We start from the raw sequence: 24,933 nt of genomic DNA, 5'->3' as shown, positions 1-24,933 counted from the left end.
TTAAAAAGATCGTAACGCTGGATAGCAATAGATTCCTTGGTTGAGCTGGTTTTGTTCTCTAATAATAAAAAATTATTATTAAAATATTTTAATATCGAGAATTAAAGGAAACTTGTAAATTCTAAGATTCAAAAATATAAATAAGAATAATTTTGCTTCATTTAACATTAATATTGATTTAAGATTTAAATGGCAAGAATTCGAAATTGATGAAAAAATTTATCTTTAATATTAATGGATACTATTATTCATTATACTATGGATATTACACAGATACAATTAGGAACTTTGTTGTAATAACAAAGTAAACTTGCACTATACAAATATTAAAAAATAGTTTTACAACTATTTACTTTCTAAAAAGCAATCACCAAGCGGCAAGTTATTCAGGAAGAATACACACTAAAATAGAAGTACGCAAATTATTTCCTTAAAATGTTAAATGATTTAGTATAATAATTTTATTTTATTTAGTAAAAATATTAGAAGAATTAGAAGTATTAGAAGAGAGAGTAAGGCTGCGGGGTTCATAATCCATCAACCAATAAGTGATCTTTAATAAATAAATAAAAAGAAGACATTTCCAATCAACATTACTGCTATTAATTTCGCGATTGACGAAAACTTTTTTTCAGTCGTGCCAAATGTTCCGACTTTCCTCGGTTCCATCGTCATCGTTATCGATACCCGAACCGTTTACACATTCGACAGTTTTCGTTTGGACGCATTCTTTCAAATTTATCGGCACGCGGGGGTGATCGAGGTCCAACGGTCGTGTCGTCGGCGGATGTCGATGCCGTCCGCGCCGCAGTCCAAATTGCACCCCCTGGTGCAACTTTCCGACGCCATTAATACGCAAAGTTGCAGGACGAATCGCCGCGAAGCGTCGCAGTCCGACGTTGCAGCTGGCCAGGATTTTAACGCCCGTGATTTCACTGTCCAATATAAAAGTTTTTCCTCTATTCGGTCCGAGCGAGAGGGAACGAGATACAGTGAACGGCGGGAGGGGGCGGGGGAGGACAGGGATGAGCGAGAGAGGGAGGAGCTCCGCGTGGAAATTAATGGCACATGCCGATCCGCCGCGCTGAAGATTCAGTCCGATTACGCGCCGCGTATTCCACCACTTCGACTACCTTGGCAGCCCCATTTCCTCGTCTTTCCACGGTTTTTTCCATTAGTCGCGTCCGCTCGTAATTCCACGGGGGCGGGCGGCGCGGGCGGCGCCGGTGGAGCGGGGGACGCGAGGAAATTTACTCTTACTGCGTTTATTGTGAGCGCGAATCGGCGAAACGGTATTTATCGGATTCGCGGCGGCGCTGCCGCGAAAGGAATCATAAGTAACGTTCGATACGGCAATCTATTTTTTTTTGTTATAAAGATAATACCGCGAAACGGATACCGGACGACGGTTTCTCAATGGGAAAATGCGCCGGCACTCGATGCGGTTGACCATTTATTTACGAGAATGCTGAAAAACGTATCTGCGCCGCGGAGTTGTATTATTAACGAAACCGTTTTGAATATTTTGACAAAACGATAACTTTGTTACGAAAAAGAAAATAATCTGTTAATCGATAAATCAATTTTTTTTTAATGATTTTTTTTTCCAACAATTTCCTATTATTCGAATCACACGTATAAAGATTTAGGAATATTTAGTTCTGAATTTGAATCGAGACTGAAGAGAAAAGTAAACTTAAAATCAATTAGACGTCTAATCACTTTTCCGACCTGACATTTCTCACTGGAATATGCTATGAACTAAGATAAATCAAATAGATAATATTTGTCGATTGGTGAGTCGATATTAGTGTTAAAATGCGCTAAAAGAGAAATTTTAATTTCCCTTTCTAAACATTTATTTTCTTCGTGTTCTTTTTTCTTCTTTCTTGAAGAGATATATAGGCACTATAATAACGTCAATTACTATAATTAAAGCGTCTCTCATATTGGCACATTTCGCGCGTTTCAGCTTTGATGTTGATTCTGTTTTCAGACGAGCCTGTGGTTACCCTCGAGCTTGGCAGCAATTTGAATTCGAGCGCTATTCGGGAGGGTATCGACGTTTACTTCGAGTGCAACATCAAGTCCAATCCCTGGGTTTACAAGGTTTCCTGGCGCCATAACGTGAGTCCACATACAGCACGCGCACCGCACGGGGCGCAGATAACGAATCCCGTTCAGAAATCGATAATATAAGCCGACGAAGCTTAATCGCGCCGAGATAAGGGAACGACGGGCGCGCACCTGCGTCACACGAACTTCCGTCCGAAAACTCGCGCGTTTGATCTCGGATTCGCATCGCCCGTAACACTGCGCAGGGCGCATATAAAGCGGACACTTTCCTCGTGCGGTAATTAATCTTCGAAGAGCAGCTAGACTTTAGAAATTTCCTCACACACTCGGAAACTTCTCACAATCACTTTGCATTTTAAGGAAAGTTGTGTAAATCTCCTTGTCTCAAATTAGACCCTCCATGATTGAGACAACATAACTTTTAAACGGTCGAATACGCATGTGAATCGATTGTCAATGATTTTTACGTTTTTAATTTAAAAAATGCTGAAATACAAATTTTGAAAATTTTAAAAAGCATTAGCAAGGAAATCAAATGTGATGGATGTGACTTATCGCCAAATGTTATATATTTATAAGATATTTACCATATATATTACACTACAATATAATATTTTCAAAAAATTTATTTCTATATACGTAAAGTTTTTTTTTAATTATTTTATTAATATTTCTATGTTCTATTTTGTGAACTTATAGGAGATAAAAGCTAATGTTTGAGATGTGTTGTAGTGGCGTTTCTTTCAAAATTGATTAATAAGCACCGCGTGCATATAAAAACGATTCCTCTTTACTAATATCAGAATAATCCGCGTGTTTGATGCGAGATTTCCAATGCGAATCTCGCGCGACCCGAATATCGGAATATCCGCGCCGAGTGGTAATTCATTTGGCATCACGTCGCTTTGTCCGAATTTATTCTAAGCCGCTTGAGTACGCAATGTTTTTCTTCGCTATTAGGATGATTCGCGTGATTGATATGGGACGGAAATAACAGCGTGGATCGAAACTGCAGATATAAATCGAAGCATTTTATCAGCGATTAATAAGAATGCCATTCGTCAGTGCCCGAATATGTTTTAATCCCATCGTCCGTTTTGTCTTTATCCATGATAAAGTCATAGGCGCGATTGATTTGGAACTGATGGCACAGCATGAATCATACGTATAAATCAAGATATCGCCTGTCGCAATTAAAACGGCCGGGGAAAAGCAATTGCATTCAGTCATCCTAAATTTATTTTTAATCCTACGATACAAAACGTAGCTTTTACCGCCATCGAAATACATACCTATTCACGGCATTTAATAGTTATCAATTTAAAACGAATGGGAACATTTTTTCAAACAAATATTTTAATCTCTTTTTTAAACGAATTTTTTAAACGTTGTTTTTTTCAAAAATTGCTTAATTTTTAATATTATGTATTTTAGAAAGGACTACAGAAAGAGAGAGAGTTCTATTAAATTAAAAAGTTTAATTAATATAATTAAGTAGATATATTAAGTAGATGAATTTATTGATTAAAAACTTGTAATTTTAGAAATTATTAATTGACATTACTTGTCAAGAAAAAAATCGCTTGTAGACAACAAATCGGAAAATACTTATGATTAGGTACAAATTTTGATTTATCGGTGACAAATGTATCCCCGAGATAAGTCAAAGATAAAAAAGTAATACATATATCGAAGGAACATATATATGTTATAACATTAAAGTTATTGCGGCGCACTTCGAACTTTGATATCCGTTCGAGCCAATTTCGGTGGCTCTTATCGCGAACGAATGTCGTATACGCGGAAACACCGCAAAACGCAAATCCCAATCAATTCCCTCGATTCAAAGACTCGAAATTTGTTTCGCGAAAACTCAAAGCCGCTTTCGCAGTCTCGAAAGTCGCGCATGCGACGAGGGAACGCGAGAGATCGAAAAACTGTCAGCGTTCCTCGTTGCGAATTTCTCATGCGGGATTTATTATAGCTTAGCCCGTGCGAAAAAAAAACAAAAATTTTATTTGCATATTTTTTTATACCTAATATCGCGCGTATTAAGTGTATAATTTAGTTACACATTTTTAATATTTATTAGTATAAAATGTTCATTGTTTACAGTTGCTGCCAAAAATGTTCGATCAATATATAATTTTTATCGTTTTATAAATACATATTGTAAATTTCTAATTGTATCAACATTGTGGATTTTATTGCTTATTTAAAGTTGAAAATGTTAAAATTATTTATACGTGATATAATATATTTAATAATTTTCAACACAATAAACTTATTGGCCGGGAATTTTTGGCAGCCACCGTATATTTTACCAGTGTTGCCAGTTATTTCAAATTTTTTAATTAGGAAATAAAGAGTGTTCTGATCTCTTTCTTTTTTCTTCTTTCAAACGTACCTTTCGATTTGCCAAACATTCCTTGCACCGGCTTAAATAGTACATTATTTGCAATCTGAGCTGTGTTTCGCGAGTTGGCTCGTAGCATCCGAATAAGCGTAACATGGCCTTGTGTGATTTCGCAGGGCAATCCGCTGTATCATAACCTGGCAACCGGAACGATAATAAGTAATCAGAGCCTGGTGCTGCAAAGTGTCACTCGCAGCAGAGCTGGGATTTACACGTGCATCGGCAATAATCAAGAGGGCGACGGCGAGAGCAATCCACTGAACTTGGACATAAAGTGTGAGTATCCGTTGCACGTATATACGCACGCACACGTACACACTTCCCGCATTTCCCGTCACTCGCCATAATCTACATTGACGCTCTAATTAAGTTAAATTATTCTCGGATTATTATTCATGACAGTCGCGCTCGTATTTAGATTCAAATAGAATACGTACGTTTTTTTTTTTTTTTTCAATCGATTACTTTTACTCGAAGCACATAGTATAGCTTTAGAAAATCTTTTCAACATATATTTCTCGTAAATGTTCGGAACGTACGCTCAAAATTTTACTTTACATAAATTCGCAAAAGACGGAATCGCTTGCGAATCAGAATGAAAATCTTTCTAAATTCGTATTTAGAGAGAGAAACGGTCCTTCGCTCTTTTTACATCTCCAGCAGAGATTTCGGAGTTTGTATAATACGAAATTTCTCAGCGTGCCGTATCTATCGACCGGGAAATGACGGTTTTAGCCGAAAAGGGAACGGTGGGAACGGCGCGCCGCGCTACGTCGTCCTTCGAATCTAGAGTCTCTCCGGACCAGACGCTAGAGTTAATTTCTGTGTCACTGCATTCACCGCACCCTGGCACGTAACTGATACTGACACACCGGTATGCGCGGATCGACGCTAAATCAGCTTAGGGGTATGCGCTTTGTTTACGAGGGGGCATAAATCCAGGGGGCGTAGGAGGAAAACGCCCGCGCATTCGGAGCCGGGCGCCGGGCGAGAGGTCTCGGCTTCATATCGACGTTTAATATCACGACATCGCCCACTATAAAAGAAAACAAGGTTTCATAAAGGTTCCGAAGGAGCGGAGCGCGCCGGCGACCGTAAGGCAATTTCGTATGCACGCGTTAACTTAAACACCATAAGTAAGTTTCGACAGCTTTTTCAACGCGTTATAAAAAGGATTACAAACTCGATATTAGTTTCAAACGTTATGAGTTATAAAACTCGAGATGCGAATATAACAGCAAAATTTGTTGCGTAAGTAGTTAAGAGATTTTATAAGAAAACGAATAAATGCACAGATCTGACGAAAATAATATTTTGATCATCTCGCGTCTTAGATTAAAAGAATAAGACTTTTTCCATTTTTCTCATCTATCTTATCTAAAAGTTGCAGTTGACCATCGATGTGATTTTTTTTTTTATAAAACCTACCTTTTAGCAATCATTCATAGATTACACAATATTTCATTGGATATAACGAAATAATACAAAATTCCTGCTAGATTTTAACGAGAAATATCGCCGTCTTCGCTGCACGATTCGCCAGGAATTTATTACGGTGATATATGCACGTTGGTCTGTTTTTGTATTTTCTAAGCAAAATGCCTTTCGCCGTGTAGAGTTCAGCGAGCAGTAAATCACTCTAAATGCTTTACATACGTAGGAACATATGCACGTACGCGACAGCCCTACCTTAAGTCTGTGTGTAACTTACGACTGACTGACATACGCCACCGTTTATATAGCAGGTGCGCTCATCAGTATTTAGTGGCTTTAATGCACATAAATTATCTACGGCTAATCCGTGCACGGATTAATAGTTGATCAGTACTCCATCCTTCTCTCTCGCTATCTTTTAATCATAATATATGTATAGGTCGTCTATACTAATAAAGGTTTATTTAACGAATAATTAGACAGGACAATTTTACCAAAACTAGCCTCGATACGTGAACTTAAGTAAACTTTAGCAAAGAAAAGATATTATTCTAAGAAATCAAAAGAAAGAAAAATATTTAAAAAATTACACTTATAAAAATAATATGTGTCGAGGAGTATTTAAACATTTTTTTTATTTAATAGATATGTTTAAGAGCAGTGACACAAAATTTTATTTTCAAACGTATTGCAAATACTTATATTATATTTGTATTATTTAACTAAACAATTTGTTTGTTAAATAGATTTATTTAAGAGCGTTGATAACAATTTGTTTTCAAATTTATTGGAAATATATTATATTTGTTTTATTTTCTATTAAACAAACACGTTTAATAGACTTGTTTTAAAAGCAATGATAAAAATTTGTTTTCAAACATATTGAAAATATATTATATTTGTATTATTAACTTCATAAAATTTTGAATCTAAAAGAAATAGGTTATGAAGACTGTCCATTGAATTCCGTACCGATTTGAATTACATTGGTAAGTTGAAGTACGATTAATGGAATTTTTTATCATTTCATCGCTTTATGAATGCAATATCAACGAAATCCGTCTTTATCATTTAATTACCGTTGCAGGATGTCTCCGGTCTAAAGCTTTAACTGAAATTGCCATGTCGTGCTAATCTTCCCTAGTCCTTTCTGTTGAAACAGCATTATATTAAAATAGATTTTATTTTTTTCAAAGAGAGGTAGGTAGGTACACGTCGGTGAAGATGTCGTCCGTCATCAAAACGAATTCACATCTCGCGAAAATTTCACTGTGGATGCGTGTGCGCGCATGCATCTCGTCGCGTCGAGGCTCCGCCATGAAAACTGCGCAAAATTTCGCGTATAATTATACTCACGACTATATTGGTTTAAATAACCCTTTTGGCAGGGTAAACGGACGAATTCTCGTGAACGTCGAATGTTCCCCGTATAATCCGTATTTTCTTTGTTCCCCCGGGCTGCAGCCTCGCTATTTTACAGCTAACTAAGCGGCTTAAGATCCCGGATACGGCAGAGCCCGAAGGAGGAGCTTCTTGCCGCGCGCATAATTATACGTGCTGAAACTGAATTAAAATCTTAAGCTACGTTACTCGTACACGCACACGCGAATTCGCAGATTTTCTCGGACAATGTACGTTTGCCCCTATGTTAAAATTCAAGCTAAAAGCTCCATCTGAAATTATGCATATTTGCGAGAAGGGTGTTTGTACACATAATACGCGTTTCACACGTAATTTTAAAAATATTCATCTAACACCTTTGAGGAAAATGATAATTCGGATAAAGGAGAGAGTATTTGGCTCGAAGAAAAATTAGTTTAATCTTCTAAAAATGTCGCTCTGTGAATCCAAATAAGTCAAGCCGATTAGAAATATTATTATAAGACAATGGCGGTCCAGCAGATAAATTTGTGATTCTAATTACTGTTGGGGCAATGTACATTAAAACAGAATACGTATAACGCTTGTAACTTGTTAGATAATATTAAAATTAAAAAGTAACTTAAATATTGACAGCGAAAAATTGGGCAATGCGAAATACTCGCGAGTTTCTTTTTTTTTTAAATATTCCAACTGCGTTTTCTGGACACGATATATACATGCTTAAAAAATTCACCGATCCGCAATGCGTCTCTCTAACGCGATCACGTGTAACGTTTTCGAAGTACGTTGCCTTTAGACGAATCGATACTAACTCACAAAGCGAAGATTGTCGACGACTGAATCTTTGCTCGATTTTCATATAATTGCATTTCTGCCCGAGGAATTCGAGCTTCCGTGAGTATCGTACAAATTACAAGGCAAGCATCGTCGATAACAACCGGTAATTAATGCACCGAGCCTAAAAATTCTGCCTCCGTACTGCCCGCTCGTTGAAGTTAACGCCGCACTTAATCGGAGAGTTTTAAACTGGAACGCAGCGATTACGAGCGATAACAGTAATTAGCCGAGAGCGACTGGTCGACAACTGGCTTACATATGTAAGCTTAATATTACTCTAGATTAAGATTAAAAAAAAGCGAAATTATATGTGCATGTTGTACGTTGCACAGCATTACACGCGGTGAAACGTGATACGCAGCATTAATAAAATTTTGCGCAAGGGAAGAATAATGCGACAAAAAACGCGCGGCTCCCGCTCTCTTTTCAAACTTTGAAGGAGGCTCTTAAATATTCAGGAGATACGAGAGGACAGTGATATTGTTTATCCAATAATGAATAATAGATGACACACGACGTGTCGTTTCAGTCGGGAAGATATGCTGACCTATAATGTCAAATATAACTTGTCTCTGTTAGTGAAAAAAAAAATGAGTTATTATTTTACATTACTGTCAAAAGTGTACATTGATCAATGTCGTATGAATAAGATACCGCCAAGAGACTATAGAATTGGTCACAAAGTCACCTTGTCTTTCTCTTTTTTTTTTCACCAGTATGGATAGTTTTATAAAAGAAACGGATTGTAATTATCTTTGTATCGGATCATCGAAATTACTTCTTGCACTGCAGGATTATAATAACACTCCTTATGAGCCGGGCACGCAAAGTTCCTTGGAGCGATCTCATTTTCTTACGTCGTATACAACGCGGTCTCGCAAAACGAGCGGTGGCACAAACACGCGGCCGACATAGCCGCGCGCAAAATAATCCAGGACGCTCAAATAGAAATTGCGCGATTAATACTTAATTACACGTCGCGGCAATTTCGCGCGCTTATATAGAAACCACCGCACTTTTGTGAACTCACGTGAATTCCACGCGAGAAAGAAAGAGAGAGAGAGACTTTAATGCGAATGAAATATTAAACTCTTTTATTTAGCGCGAATATAAATCGAACGGTAAGAAGGAAGTAGCGTAGAGATTTCGTCCTTATTAGGCGATTTTTCTCTCGGCTTGGAGCTACTTTTCTCAGAATCTCTTTGTTTTGGGTGATTCATTATTCCGACATGATATACAGAAAGCGTCAAAAATTATAATACGAGCAAGCAAGAGATGGCGTCTCTTGCAAAAGTTAAAGTAGGTTCAGAATGGATTGAAATTCTTCGTGAGTGTTGCATTTTTGAGAGAAACAAGGTAATCTCTATTATTCACAATTTATCACTCTCGATATATTTTGTTAAATTATTATCTATATATAAAACTTTATGAAAAACCTCGTCCAATGATGAAGGCCCATATAAGGCGTGTTAATTAACGTACGTCAAACACTGTGTGTTTTGATCAAAATTACATATAGGTAATAAGTATTACAGGTACGCCGGGAAAACTTTGGTGTAATATACCACATGTACACACGCGGCGATCTAACGACTGGCGACTACCATCGTGATATGGTAAAAGGCTGGCGCTTTATTTCGCGCGGCAGCAAAATCGATTCCGATTTATATGCCAGGCTCGAACCCGGGCCGAGGACCGTCTCTCTATCCCCGACGCGGCGGAAGTAGATACGTACGTCATCGGTCAGCCGGCGTGTTATCGGCGCACAATACGTGCGCTCTTGCGGAATTCGTTTCGCTAACTTTAGATTCCGCTCGCTGTAATTTAATTACACGACGGACGCAAACTAGAAACGCCGCCGCCGCCGCTGTTACCGCCGTTGCCGCCGCCGCCGCCGCCGCCGCCGTCGCTCTCTACCCAGGATGAAATATGTCAATGAATTTATCGCAGCCGCCGGGGCCGGACATTTATTCGCGCTGCAAAAGTGAATTCGATTTCTCGCCGGGCGTTTTGATTTATTCGCCGTGATAGATTGGATAGATTATGTAGTCGCGCGAAAAAAGCCGAGAGCCAAGACGTCGCCCGGATGGGCGATCGATCGATACGTAACGTCACCCATCTGTAATCCTTAACAATACGCCGCCTCTGCCGCGCCGGGCGGTTAAGATCATTTGCGGCGAAATTCCTTGAGCGATTCTTCAGTTCCCCGATGGGAGAGTAACCGAGGGGGAGGGGGTAGTGTGATCCTCCGGCCGGAGGAATGCGGGACGAATTAATTATTCACTGTATTAATATCTCGAAGGGATAAGCCAAGCCATTGTGTTGGATGCTGCCGGCGCATACACGTCGACCGATAATTACCCCTCTCCCCCCGCTCCCCTGTTGAAGATCCATCGCTCGATAGCTATATACGCGCGATTGCGCGCAACCGGGGGGGAGGGGGGGTTCATTAACGCCAAAATTAATTCGAGGTATTCGATTAAGATAAAATTCTTCACAAGATTCTTCAGCGTTGGATATTTTGGGAATGCGTAGGCGCAAATAAAGCCTTATCGCACGGGTGTATCACCGCCGTTGTGTCACCGCCGATAGTCATCAACGTGTGACGCGCGTGAGATACGACGCTCGATAACGCACGTCCGAAGATCCATCGATCGGCCGGCGCGGCGCAGCGCGGCGGCAGCCACGGTACCGCGCGCATCTAACTGGGTCCATTAACGCCAGCTAATTAATGTATCTGATTAAGCAAGGCATCGACGCACATGTATCATCTCAAGTCCCGGCCACGCTCGATCCATATAATATCTGCTGTCCCGATATACTAAGTATATAGTTGCGTTGCCCGAGCCCGCCCGCATAAGCTAGGATGCGAGTGTGTGTACGAGTACATCGTCGCCACGGCGCGGGCATAAATCTTCGTTATTTGACGTAATGGCCACTCGCGCGGGCCCGCTCCCGCGCACGCACGTACACGCACGCCGTAGATTATTATTATTATAAATTCCCGTGACGTACGCCCGCGTGGCGACGTTCTTACGAATTTCAGCGGCAGCGGCGGCGGCGGCGGCGGCGGCGGCGGCGATGATGTACCGCCCGACGCCGCTCACCGTCGCGTTACTCCGCGACGCCCGTCCCGTGCGATCGACGAAGATTCATGACGTAAATACCGCAAACATAGAATAATATGCCGAGCCTGGCACCCTGTATCGGCCTGTATAGGATGTTCCGGAACTAATGTACCGTTAAATCTCCTAAGGAATCTGTCAACGGCAGGATAGCCGATAACTCTTGGGTCGACGTCCCCCGCGCGTATTCTACAGACGTACTTCGCTGTCAGACATTTGGAAAGACTTTAACGGAGTACATATACATATATATATATATATATATATATATATATACATTATATAAGTATATATATTTACATATATATGTATACGTTGGGCGTAATTTTACTCTCCTATAAGAGCGAGAGAACTTTGTCAAGCGCTCACGTAATAACAAGACATCCCGTTCCCAGTTAATAAGTAAATAGTATGCGTATATATACATTATATTCGCGTGAGAGTGTTTTTGGGTGTTAGACTCTTATTTGGAATTGAATCTATAGAAAATATTCTTCGCTTCCTGCACTAACAATGTCGGGCTCTTAATCATTTTAAGACTGTTATTGTTAAACACGAACTGTATAGCAAATCGAAAACTTTCTCAGAGATCTTAAAGTTAATATTTTGAGAAATAACTGATTGATATCTTGATATAAATCTAAATGTTTTTTTCCAGTTTTTACCTGAAATTGTCGACTTTTTACTGGAATTTTTTTTATTAGGAAAAAGATATTATAGAAGAGATAAATTATATTTTGAAAATTATTATAATTTGATATTGATAAATTGTATGGCAGGATTATACATATGTATAGAGCAGAGAAAAAAAAATTATTAAAATAGATTAATTCTGTATCAGTTCTTTCTCTAGAGTTAAAAGAATCTTCCAGTCAAACGTATTTAGGAGTAAAAAAAAAACACACCTTTGCAGACCCGAAATATTTAGGATACGTTATAGCTCACGTTGATTCGCTCTCGTAGATAATCGAGATGGACCGCCCAAAATGGAATTCCCAAAACAGAACAAAAAGCAAACCTTCCCCTCCCCCTACACTTCACTTCTACGCGTATGTCTATGCGACCCACGCGCGACAGATCGACGTGCATTTTTCACGATGCAGCCCGATATTGCGGCCCGTTGAATTATGCATACACGGCGCAGATATCATTTCGATAGCTGGCACGGACGCTTGGCGTGAGCGATCTGTCACTGATGCTTAATGACCGGCATTAATTGGTTATTGTCAGTGCCCCGACCATCGACCAGCGATATCCCTGACGCGTTTCCGCCGATATCGTCGACTTCGACGCTCGCTTCTATAAAGAAAGCGGACAGGGGAGCAGAAGGAAATTCCGCTTGACGCTGAGACGATGAAATTATTTGGAGCAAGTCCTCGCTCTTAGCTCCGCGGGGGGGGGGGGGTTCAATCAATTTCTTGAAAGCGCGGGAAGGGATATATACGGCGATCGCGTGTACGGACGTCGCGTCGCGCGCGCATCGAATTTTTAACTACCATCGACAATCTCGATGTAAAAATCCGCATTTTGCATTCGCAGTGTTATATTATGTAAGTCCATTTCGCCGCGATGTATTCCGTAAGTTCTCTCTCCGCGCGGCGCGTACGTTTCCCGCGCGCTTGAAATTTTTCACGACAAACTTTTATATTAATTTATTCCCGCGAGTTTATATGTTCGAGCATTGCGCGGTATTACGGCGGAGGGGGGGGGGGCAACGTATATGTGTAACACGAAGTGTGCTCGTTCTTTCTTAACAATTCCGTGAGTCGACGAGGGAACTCACGAGTGAGAGACGACCGCGTTGCGATAAATGACTGGCGGAATATTATTTTTGATCAATCATTTATACAAAGCTCGCTATTGCTTATTTGTATATCGCGAGTGCATATCTGCGTATATATACCTACATATGCGGGAATGCGAAATCGCGTTTGTCATCAAAACGCGAATCCGCCCTTTCGTAGCATATAATATAGATATATAATGTCGCGTAATGCTCGTCGCTGGTGGTCCCAACTGATGACCTTTATTGCAACCTTCTGACATCCCTAAGATATTTTTCGACGATCGCCTGTGAGAGGACAAAGGTTCCGCGTTCCTTTTCGTAACAATCCCTGCGCGACGCACGGAGCAGGACGCTGTCCGGGGCATTCCAAGCGTCCCCAAGATCGGACTTTCTTTCGACAACTGTGCAAAGTACAAAGGGGATGCAATACGCAGGCACCGGATACCGTCCGGAATTTTATGACTGATCTAATCAATGAAGGGTCTAGTCTCTATATGTGCGCCGGATATCCCGCATGCTCTACGGCCCTCCGCTTCCACGTCCAAAGTATTATTGAATTTCCAGACGAGACGGACTAGACTTCCGCGTCCTGAGTCGAGGTCGCAGGGGATCCTTTGTCAGCTTACACCGAATATCTTCTTTCGTCCGTGGAAGTGAATGTCAATTGCAGGTACCTACCGGAGATAACGATCGATCGCGCGCACCGGCTCGTTGATGAACGCGTTCGGTTGCGTAACTAATCTAAAAATGTTTTAATTTTAGTGATAATTTTGTGATAAAAATCGTGGATTGTGAATCTTGTGAAGATTTCTTATTTTATGCGCAAATATTTGCAACTTTGAAAATCAAATCGAAAGAAATATAATATATGTATCGATACATTTCTTTTGTTTATTTTAACCGTTATTGAATTATTAGCATTACCTTAGTTTGCACAGAAAAATCTATGCTTTTCGAGCAAATTTTATAAAAATATATCTTCTTCAAAGATATAATCGATCATTTGCCAAAAAATGGTCCATTTGTCAAAACGATTCATTTGTCAAGTGACTCCAGAAGAAATGAACAGTATATTTTTCCCACAGGACTATATGCAGGGATTGTATACATATTCTTCATATCTTATCATTATATACATATTTCTAACATATAACCTAGATATAAAGTTCAGTCCGATGGAAAATGTAAATTTTATTGCCCTTATTTTCGCATTACGATAGAGAAAATTGGTATGGAAATACAAGAATATTTTAAACATGTTTATGCAGTTTCTTCATTTGCGAACCGCTCCGCGAATAGTTCACAAAGTACTTGAGAATGCGTTTCCCACTTTTTTTTTCCCCCCCGCGGCGTAAAGAGCCGTGTGCGCAGCCGGAGGCTTATTTTCTTACCGAGTGGGTAACGATGTACTTTCAGTTGCCATGAATTGTGAAACGATGTTAGTAACTGTTTCCCGACGGAGAATATAATATGGGAAAATGTTGTTCAAGAACATACGCGAATGTCCCCCACCCTGTCTGAACAATGAAGACATGCTCTACTAATGGCGCACTATTGCAATATGTAGATTACAGGATATATACATGTATATTGCGTATTATGTATATTACGGCGATATCAGATACCGTGTCGACTGAGGTTGACACGAAACTCGGGAATGGTGCAGGGACATGAATTCCATCGTTAATGCTTAATTACGGGTAGTGCTTAATAATCGTATTAGCCTTCGGCGTATACTAGAATTTACGTGTCGATCATTCCTCAATACAGACCGGTGAAAAGATCTAATTGTGTTACTAGATGCATCCAATACTAAAATGGAGGATACCTTGTGACATCATTGAAAATTGCTAATTAATTAAACAATTAATCCTTGAATACACACGCGCGCGCGCGCGCGCGCACACACACACACACACACACACACACACAATAAATAGGTGTATCTAAATAAGTGTCAAATATTCTCTATATTTAGTCTAGAAATCATTGACCAGATATTAAAAAAAAAGTCATATAAACATGGATCTAGAAATTACAGTTAGTTTAAAAATTTGTTCAATGTCTAACAGTTAATGAAGCAATGGAATTAAGCAAATCAGAGTTTAAAAGAAATAAACAAAAAGGCAAAGTAAAAAGACAGAATATTTTGTTACAAAACTGTTTTGTTCAAAATTGTTTCTTGCTTCGATGTATCCTCTGAGCCTCTGTTCCATGCTTTGTCGTACTCTGTTGAATATTCCTAGAGCGTTATAGATTTGCTTACTGCATCCATTATATAATACGTTCTCTTAAAATGTCAACAAACAGAAATTCATTGAAAAACCATTAGTAATGGTATGGTATGAGATGCTATTAACAATAATTTTTTTATTTAAAAATCTTTAATAATTCTAAAACACTAATTGTACGCGTTACTACAGCCATATTTATATTGTCTTTTTTAAATGTTCGATAGGAATATGTCTAGAATAATATTTTACACTTATTTTAGATATTTTAATTACATATATTATAGATTTTTAAACACACCTGCCAGCCATAGATTTTTAAGTACACACTGCTAGCCATTAAAATTGCAACAATGGAAAAAATACGCCATACTAAATCAAAATGTAGGATAGATGATAGAATATCAAAATGAGCTGTAGGTACTTCTAATAAAAATATCAAGCTGTGTGCTTTTTAAACCCCATATATATCATAATAATAAATAATCTGCTATATAAATATCACTTCGATACCTCATGTCTGTCTTGACGTTGCAATTTTAATGGCCAGCAATACACACAGACATACACACTCATATGTATGTATAAATGTATATATATATATTAGATTTTTTTTTAAATAAGCTAAGAACACTACTATGTTAAATATTCCGTCTCTTTAATTCATCCTAATAATTTTTAGTGTTAATTAACTCCTTTATTATTAATGGTTTATTGTAAAATTCATTTTTATTATGACTATCTTTAACAATCGTAATTGGAAAATAGTAGCAAGGATCCTTATATAAATCACATGTATCTTGTATCTACGCGCGCGCGCGCGCGCGCGCGCGTGTGTGTGTGTGTGTGTGTGTGTGTGTGTGTGTGTAAACACGCCCGCGTGCGTGCCCCACAAATTATTAAAATTCAGTAATGAAAGCATACGGCGTGGCCGTGAATCGGATGTCGCACGTTTTTTTCTATCGAATAACGTTTGTCGTCGCCTCGTTGCTCTCGCGCAAGATAAACTCGCGCGATACCGGAGCTTACCGTTCTCACCGCACGAACCAACATTTACATTTCCAGTCGTGCCGGTATGCCAGCCCGGCCAGACGAAGGTATTCGGCGTGGCGCGACAGGAGACCGCGAGGATCCCCTGCGAGCTGGAGGCGAACCCGCCGGAAGTATCGTTCACCTGGAAATTCAATAATACAATGGAGGCGGTGGACATACCTCAGGCGCACGTCACGAGCGACCGTACACGCTCGACAGCCTCCTACACACCGATGACCGAGCTGGACTATGGTACTCTCCTTTGCTGGGGCAGCAATGACCAGGGCACTCAGCTCGAGCCGTGCGTCTACCATATCGTGCCAGCTGGTAAGTGCTCGATCTCACTGGCCTTCTGAAAAATTGCTTCGGATCTAGCCCAAATACGTCTCTCACACTGTCCTCGCGAATGCGCGCACCTCTCCTCTTCTCCTATAATCGATTTGCTGAGAAATACTTTTTACGCAACGACCGTCTTTGGCAACTCATTTACACGCTCTTGCGGGCAGTTCATATTCGCGAATGCCAACAACCGAAAATAAAAGAATCATTAAAATACAAACGAGCTTTTCGCTTGAATATACAGTAATGAAATGTGCAACTGCATTTTATATCGTGTAATTGCTGCATAATGCATTTTGAAACCAATTACGATGTCATTAGTAATTCCGCAAAAATGTATTACATGCAAATGTCTAAAAGTGGCATAATTAAATAATGCAATAAACGCGGAATGTATTCCCTGACTTGACTCGCAGTCGCGCGTGCTGCATTTGAATTTTTTGAATTCAACGACTGTGAATCGAAACACAAACATGTAAATTATATACGAGTAAATTACATGTTATACATAAATGATGCGGCGTGTTTACAATATTTCTGTATGGCTCTGCCATTCGACGATATTATCGTCGTCGTCACCAGATGAATAAATCAAATGGAACGAAGACAGATAAATCTTTTTCGCGATGACGTCGCAGCTGCGCGACACGACTTTTTAGAGTACGGCAATCGATTTTAGTAGACGAATGTTGCGCCGTTCCGAAACTCTTGAAAAGCGCATTCGATAGATTCGATGCATTTACTCTTCTTGTCGTCGAAACACTACCATCCGACATCCGGTGAATTATAAATGCAACGTGTTCTGCAATTCACTGTGTCTTCATCGAATTATCGGCATCTCGATAAACCGGAAGGGGAACTCAATGTAACTTCAATAAATCAATGTGCTCTTCGAATTTTTCTGCTTGCAATACTTTTCTTGTACTTTCAGAATATTCAAAAATCCATCAGAAATTGTAATATAAAGATACAGAGCTATAGTACTATTTAAAATAAGGAATAAAGTCTGATTGTGAGTATAAATTCAGAGCTGTAAATCAGTCGGTTAAAACAATTTTACGTTTATATTTGCATGTTATTATTTCACATTTACGTTTGTCTGTCATTCTGACTACAAGAGAATTGCGATGTTTTGTAAGCAATATATATTGAATATATATTAATACTATTTATATTATATTATTTATTTATTTTATTACTATCATTATATTAATACTATTATTTATTTAAATTAATTCTTTACAATTAAGAAAAGAATTATCTTTAGGTAATAAAGCTTATGAAATTTCGAAAAAGTAGCATTGTTTATTGCAACATTTGTTTATCAATATTTTCAATTGACTTTCAATTTTTACGACTATAATTCAAATTACGCACTTAAAATTGCGTTCTTTTTACTTAATGTCAGTTTAATACAATATGATACAATTTACCAAAGAAAAATTGTCTTTGTGCTCAAAATATGTTCGCGTAAAAAACATTGAAAAGAGATACATATATCGCGACATTTTTATCGTCGCGGCAAGCATAAAGATTCGCGTGCAAACGGAGATGCAAGTATTGTTACAATATCGCGGAAGAATCCGTTCTCCGCTGTAGGAGATTTTCCCTGGTTCATAAAGACAGATCGTAGACGGGCGCGTCAATACGTGACAAACGCATTTTAGTACGCTTGGCACTAAACTACTGGAACGTGCAATAAAAATCGTCATTAAAGTGAACGTTGCGTAAAAGGGACATGTCAATTTGAGTACCGTAGTCGCTCGAACAAAAACGAAAATTCAAACTAAACTCGTATCGGCCGATGAGAGGCAATCAAATCTAGAAGCGCGCATGAGACAGTTCCTATGTCAGCAGCTTTTTCCGTCTAAAATTAAAGCTTCATTTTTTTCGTTTAAAATTATTTTATTTTATGAAGGGCTTTTACAGTGATCTTTTTAAACGTATAACTCCGTATGTACAGATGAAAGATTGAACAGTAGTAAGCGGATGTTATTTTTTCAGGCATTTAAAATCAGGAATTTAATCACAGACGCACACACACACACACACAATTTTGTCATATTAAATTTTTTACAACAGTTCGTAAATAATCTGAAATTAGATAGAAGCACACACGCTGTCTCTCAATTAAATAATTTCGATTTGAATAAATTACATCTTTAAACCGGATGTAATTGCGTGTTTAATTTAATTAACGGTTGCCACCACAAACGATTTCCACCATCATGTTCGCTGGCAGGATTAATTCCATCTCGGGCCATATATTCTCTGTGGTATCATAGGATACCTTCCAAATTCGCCAATTAAGCATTCATTCATGTTCGCTAATTACGCCGCTAATCGACACACAGAGTCGTGTTCGATACTAACGCTGATCGCGCGCGAATCCAACAGGCCGCCCGGACACGCCGCACAACTGCTCCTTGTTAAATCAAACCACCGACTCGATCTACGTGGAATGCATAGAGGGCTTTGACGGCGGCCTGCCGCAAAAATTCACCATGCAGGTGGAACGTGAGGCCGGGTCCAGCAAGGGCGGCGGCGGCGGCGGGTCCGCGACTGTCTTCAACCAGACGAGCAAGGTGCCGGTCTTCTCCGTCAGCAACCTCGACCCCGGCAGCAGCTACGAGGTTTCCATTTACTCCACTAACGCCAAAGGTCGCAGCGAGACCGTGCATTTTCGCGCCACCACCCTGAATCTCCCTGAGAGGCGAACAGGTGAGTCGTGCCGGCCGCGAACAAACGAATCCGAGAGGAATGATCGATCGCGAGTCGATCCGCGATTAAGTTGTCCACGATGTACTACTTGCCAGACGATTCATAAGTAAGCTTCGAACGACGCGAAGCGATTCCCAAGTGGTGCGGTATCGTTAGGTAGATCGAAGCTGGGAAGATGTTCCGCGGAGTTTTAAGCAGCTTTGTGTTTCGGAGTCCTGGTTGTGGGTTGCGGTAATAAGAATAATAATAACGCTAATAATAGTGATAACAATATTAATGATCATAAAAATTAACGACAATAATAAGTTGTTTAAAAATTCAGATTGATTCTTACGTAATCGTTTACTAATTCAAAAGTATTTCTCATTTAAGAAATTCTATTCTGTTTTGTGGCTCTCCGCAAGATATTCAACTTCACTCATTTTATATATATACATATTTTGAGTTTCCCTAACAGAGAGAATTTTAAACGTCGTCTAAGTATCTATTCGTTGCCGTAATATCGCAATTATTTTTACTCTCCCTCGGCGTGATATTTTTTCAATCTCGGTGTAATGGACTCGATATAGTTTATCGAGTAGTTGCTCCACCCGAATCGCGCCAATGCCGTAACAATACCGCCCGCGCGTATATACTTTGCCATCGCGGCGGTAAAGCGACGGAATGCGTCGTAAATGCATGCGGGCGAATATATAAACGGAAAGTGGAATATAAAGGAAGCATCGCAGACGGATATTGCTTATGAATCGATCTAATATTTTGAGCACTGTTCGCTACGCTGCACGGCCTTGCATCGTAGAGCTCGTGTGAACATGTTGATCCTCTCTCTCTCGTGCAATAACATCGTAACTCGATTCCAGCGGCTTTTTGAGTGGCCACATGAAAGTTCACGAGTATATTACGCGGGCACGGCCCATAATATCGTGCATTTGTGTTGATTCGCGTTAGATCATCCAGACAGTTTGCACCAGATATTCCTCATTACCGCCCGGAGTTAGGCAAACAACTATATGGGATATATGCGGAAAAGTTTAAATCAGTAATAAGTTTATAATGGAATTCGATTCCCCCTCCCCTCCCCGGTGACGGGGAATGTAGCATGACTTAATCAGAGAACAATTAAAAGTAGGGAACTGACAGAAGAAGCACCCAATATTCGTTAAACGCTAAATGTATATTTAATGATATATTAACACAACAATGGAGTACGAAAAATAGTTAATTATAATAAAGCAAACTATTTTATCCGATCTTCTACTGCCAACGTATATCTTATAATAACTTCTTCATAGCGACTCGCTGTATTCAAGATCTGCTTAAAGACAAGTAAACATAAGCTTCAGTCAAAAGTACTCAGAAATAGTTTGAGTAATAGATATACGTATTCCAAAGAAAGCGCGGTAATGTTAATTCTCTGACCTAATTTGCTTTGGCGTGATTTTATTATCCTCTTTAGGTGAAAGAAACTTTAAATAATTACTTCTGTTTAAGATGCGATATGATCGAATAAGCAGCAGTTCAATTACAAAATTATTCTTAAAATAAAAGCAAATATTAACGAAAGAGGATATTATTGCTCGAAGAGAACATTATTCTCTTTCCCAATCATATTACAATCCGTTATTTTATGCATCTCAGTATATACATACTCTCGATATAGTACTCTATACAATATTATTTTTACCATTCGTTCGCCATCGCAAACACTGATTACAAAATATTTCGACAACGGCTTTATTAGCTTTTCAAACACGAAATATTATACGGGAACGAATGATATCAAGTTTCGGTAATATGGTGCATTCGCAGAATCACCCGCAAAAAAAAACGAGCCATGCTGCAACGTTATAGTCGGCTTGTTTTTTTTTGCCGCGAGTGAGTATACATGTATCAAGTATATGAAATTTTTTTCCCCGTATGACACATGCTCGTCTGAAAGAAAAACACATTTTTTTGCGAGTTACGATGATATTGGATCCGTCTGTCCGAAAATCCGCGTCTATTCAGCATTATGGCGGTATTACTCTCTTTACTTCAATCAAAACACACGTATGTCATGTGAAGCTGTGAGCGTGTTAGAGTTACGTGTAGAGAACTGCATCGAGATCGTAGCAGGCATACATTTATATGAAATGTACGTAATTAGATGTTTACCGACACACACAAAGACACACATACACCGGCGCATGATCGCTCGTCAATGACCGTTTCGTACCTTCTTATTTCCATCGCTGTCGCTAATAACCAATATCGACGCAATTCAAAGACGAAATAAACGAGATAATTAATAACTGCACGCATCAATATTATTATACACACGCTGAGAGAGGTAAATGCATCTGTTTTGCTGTTTCTTTCTTCCGCGAAGGAAACCCTGTTATAAATCTCTTACTTATTTAGTGCTCGTTGATAATTATTTATCGGTATATATATATATATATATATATGTATATCTATTTTACATGAATCCGGTATAGATTATTAAAAAAAATGAGTTCTTCTCCAACATATAAATATTATCAATATTTAATTCACTCACATTTATTTCTTCAGTGTTTTAAAGAGTCTTGAATTAAATAAAATCGAAGCGCGCAAATCACACCCCTTTAATCGGAACGACGCTTTACGAGGAAGGCACAAGAATTTTCGCTGTTGGGACGTACTTTAGTCTATATGCTTCTAAATTTATCCGCGTCGCGGGAACTGCATTTTCGGTATAGTAGCTCCACGGTGTAACCCCATTAAACAAATTTCTCGGCCTAATTTAAGCGGCGGCGACCCCGGTCCGCGCTCCGCCGCGTTCTTCTAACTAATTGCTCGCGATTAACCCGTGGGTGGCACGTAGACAGACGTTAAGCGGTGTTACGCGCGTTAATAATGCGCGGCTAATAGGCGGCGGCTGCAGAACCCGTCAGCTTCGTCGTTTATCCGCTCTACTGCGGCCTGGGCTGCAGCGGATCCGAGATAGGGGTAAACCAGACTATAAAAGGCTTTCGTATTTCGCGTCAGCTGGCCCTCTCCTTCGTTACAAATCGCCGTTCCTTACGCCACTCTCGCCCGATTTATATCCGACCCCGCGCGCGCCCGTTGCCTGAACTAACAAGACTTGGCGATACGTGTCGCTTCTACTGGAAATAAGGGAAAAAAGAAAAGGAACCCGAGCTCTCGAAAGCGTCGACGATTTTGATTCTGTTTTTCGAGGTATGTGTGTACGTTTCTAAAATTCAGTCAAACTCGGATCCTTCCGCGAATCGTACCGACGAGAGCAAGAGATGTCACGCACACATACAAACGCGAATTCAAAAATGTTTTTCGTGTTCGCGGAGACTGAAAATTGAAGCATTAATGAAAAGCGTTATACTGAGCGTGAGTATTTCCTACATCGTTGAAATCTGAATTCGGCTTGTACATCCGGAAAAGATACACTTTGCTCGCGCGATATAAAAGCTATAGAAGCTGCGTTAAACGACTGTACGCCATCGAATGGCAGCTTTCGAGGCGATAAAAATGACAAAAATACGCGCGCGGATCGATTCGTCTCGTTCGATGACTGGCAGGTATCGATTGCATTTTGACGTTTTGCATTAAAATACGTCGGTGCGCAGCGTGACGAACGATTGGCACATTTCATGGAAATCCATCGGCTGGTGATCGAGCTCTCTCGAAGAGATCGCGCGCCATCAAGTTTGCGGAAACGCGTGGACGCATTATGGCGGGCAATATTACGACTGATTAAGCTTCATTCATTCAGGGTATACATGTCTTGACGATTCCTCGATGGATTGCCGTAAATTGCGAGTGAAAAATGCCGATTATTTTCGCGATTCAATCAATTTTCTCGAAAATAAATCCAATTTAGAGTCCGTCTACAAAATTAATTAATATATGTATGAACAAATGTTTTAACATTTTGAATTCATAACGGACACGTGGATATTTTCGCATACGAGCTACTACAATTGTTATGTCTAGAAATAATTTAGTAGATGATTTTGTATATTTTAAGAAAAGTGCATTTATCTTTAAATTATTTCATTTATTGCTGTTGCTTTAATTAAGAAAATTTGATTGTTTTCATTACAAATATGTTCAAGAAGTTATAATTGTGTAAAATGCAATAGGACTAAATTAACAACATTAACTGTTTATGACAAGAAAAGAATGATTACACGCTAAAGGAAGCTCCCATTCTTTGCAGGGTTGGGAAAATTACTTTATAAAAGTAACTCATTACCATTACCGTTCTTTTTTCTGGAAAATAACTCGTTACCATTATTCGTTACAATTATTGTTTTTAAAAAGTAACTTGTTATCGTTACCATTACTCAAAAACTAACAAGTCTTTATAATTTTGCGTTACTGTTTCACCTTTGATGATTTTTTTTTTAGTAATATCTAACATTTTTTTCTTTTCTCGCTTATCCACGTACATATATAAAGTAAGGATAAAAGTAACGATTATATTCGTTACTATTCAAAAAGTATAACTGCGTTGTCATTTACGAATAAGAAAATGTAATGTCATTAGTCTCATTACTGATAAAAAGTAATTCTGAAAAAAAAATAACGATAATGCATTACTTCCCAACCGTGGTTTTTCTGTAACTTTATATAAAAGCATCATATTTTTTCATTTCGAGGTCTTTAAATAATCGATAATCTTGATGCGTAGATAACTTTCATCCCAAAAATTCGTGAAACTCGTAAAGAGGAAGACATATCGCCTGCGATTGAATTTTTTTTTTTTACAACAAATTCGTAAATTCTATTACTTCCGATGCTTCGATTTCTCAAATCTACAAATGAGAACATTTCTAACTACTTGTTCGTCAGTTTCTTTAATTGCAACATGACACGAGCTCACCGATTACCCCAAAGTTCATTGCCCAAAACAAGTCTACCGGACATCGCTATTGTTCAATCGTAATCTCCTATCATCCATCGTCGTACGTACCTTCCCTACTCGTAAAACGACACTCTCGGCGTTGCCGTCGGTGCTCTCTATACCTTCGACCTCCCTGCTCCCCGAAATCATCCCCGCGCGCTGATCACGAGTCAGTTAGAACGAAGGCTGAGGCTGGCGTGTTGTGCCACTTCCGGTAGTAGGTGGGAGGCTGGCGCAACCACCCTCGCCGGAGAATTGCACGATCCGGGAGGAGAGCCGGACGACCGTACGGGTGAGCTGCGCCGAGAGCGAGCTCGACTTCGACACGAACACGGCCACCTACGTACTGCAGGTCTTCGACGCCGACACCAGGCGGCTGCTGGCGTCCGCAACGAGCCTGACGCCGAGCATGCTCGAGGTGACGAATCTGCCGGTCGAGAGGAGCGGCCTCATGCTGTCCCTCAGGATCATGACGGAGGAGGCCATGAGCGACGCCACGGTCCTCTTCAGTACGCATTTTGTTCAGGAGGGTAGTACGAATAAGGAGCACCACCGTTACCCAGGTAGGGCCCAGATACACAATGGATCGTCCTACCAACCCTGCCCGCGCCCGCACCCCTCCCCCTTCTGCCCTCTTCGCCCTCGCCCCCTTTATTGTCCCTTTGAAC

At 39.7% G+C, this 24,933-nt stretch overlaps 1 protein-coding gene across 4 annotated transcripts in view; it reads left to right on the top strand.

The window, feature by feature from the left end:
• LOC105459264 (nephrin-like) overlaps window positions 1-24,933 on the top strand; it is a 250,206-nt gene that overhangs the window by 215,051 nt on the left and 10,222 nt on the right. For 2 of the 4 annotated variants that reach the window (XM_011705157.1, XM_011705148.1), the window contains exons 9-13: window positions 1,997-2,127; window positions 4,609-4,768; window positions 16,354-16,647; window positions 19,057-19,380; window positions 24,484-24,828. In XM_011705157.1, the coding sequence (XP_011703459.1) occupies window positions 1,997-2,127; window positions 4,609-4,768; window positions 16,354-16,647; window positions 19,057-19,380; window positions 24,484-24,828 (1,254 nt within the window). The remainder of the gene's footprint in view (window positions 1-1,996; window positions 2,128-4,608; window positions 4,769-16,353; window positions 16,648-19,056; window positions 19,381-24,483; window positions 24,829-24,933) is intronic. The other 2 variants (XM_011705174.1, XM_011705166.1) reach the window with 1 other exon arrangement.

The sequence above is a fragment of the Wasmannia auropunctata genome, unplaced genomic scaffold (assembly GCF_000956235.1).
Source record: "Wasmannia auropunctata unplaced genomic scaffold, wasmannia.A_1.0 LD336101.1, whole genome shotgun sequence".
NCBI classification, from domain to species: Eukaryota; Metazoa; Arthropoda; class Insecta; order Hymenoptera; family Formicidae; genus Wasmannia; species Wasmannia auropunctata.
This window is presented reverse-complemented; position numbering and strand designations above follow the sequence as displayed.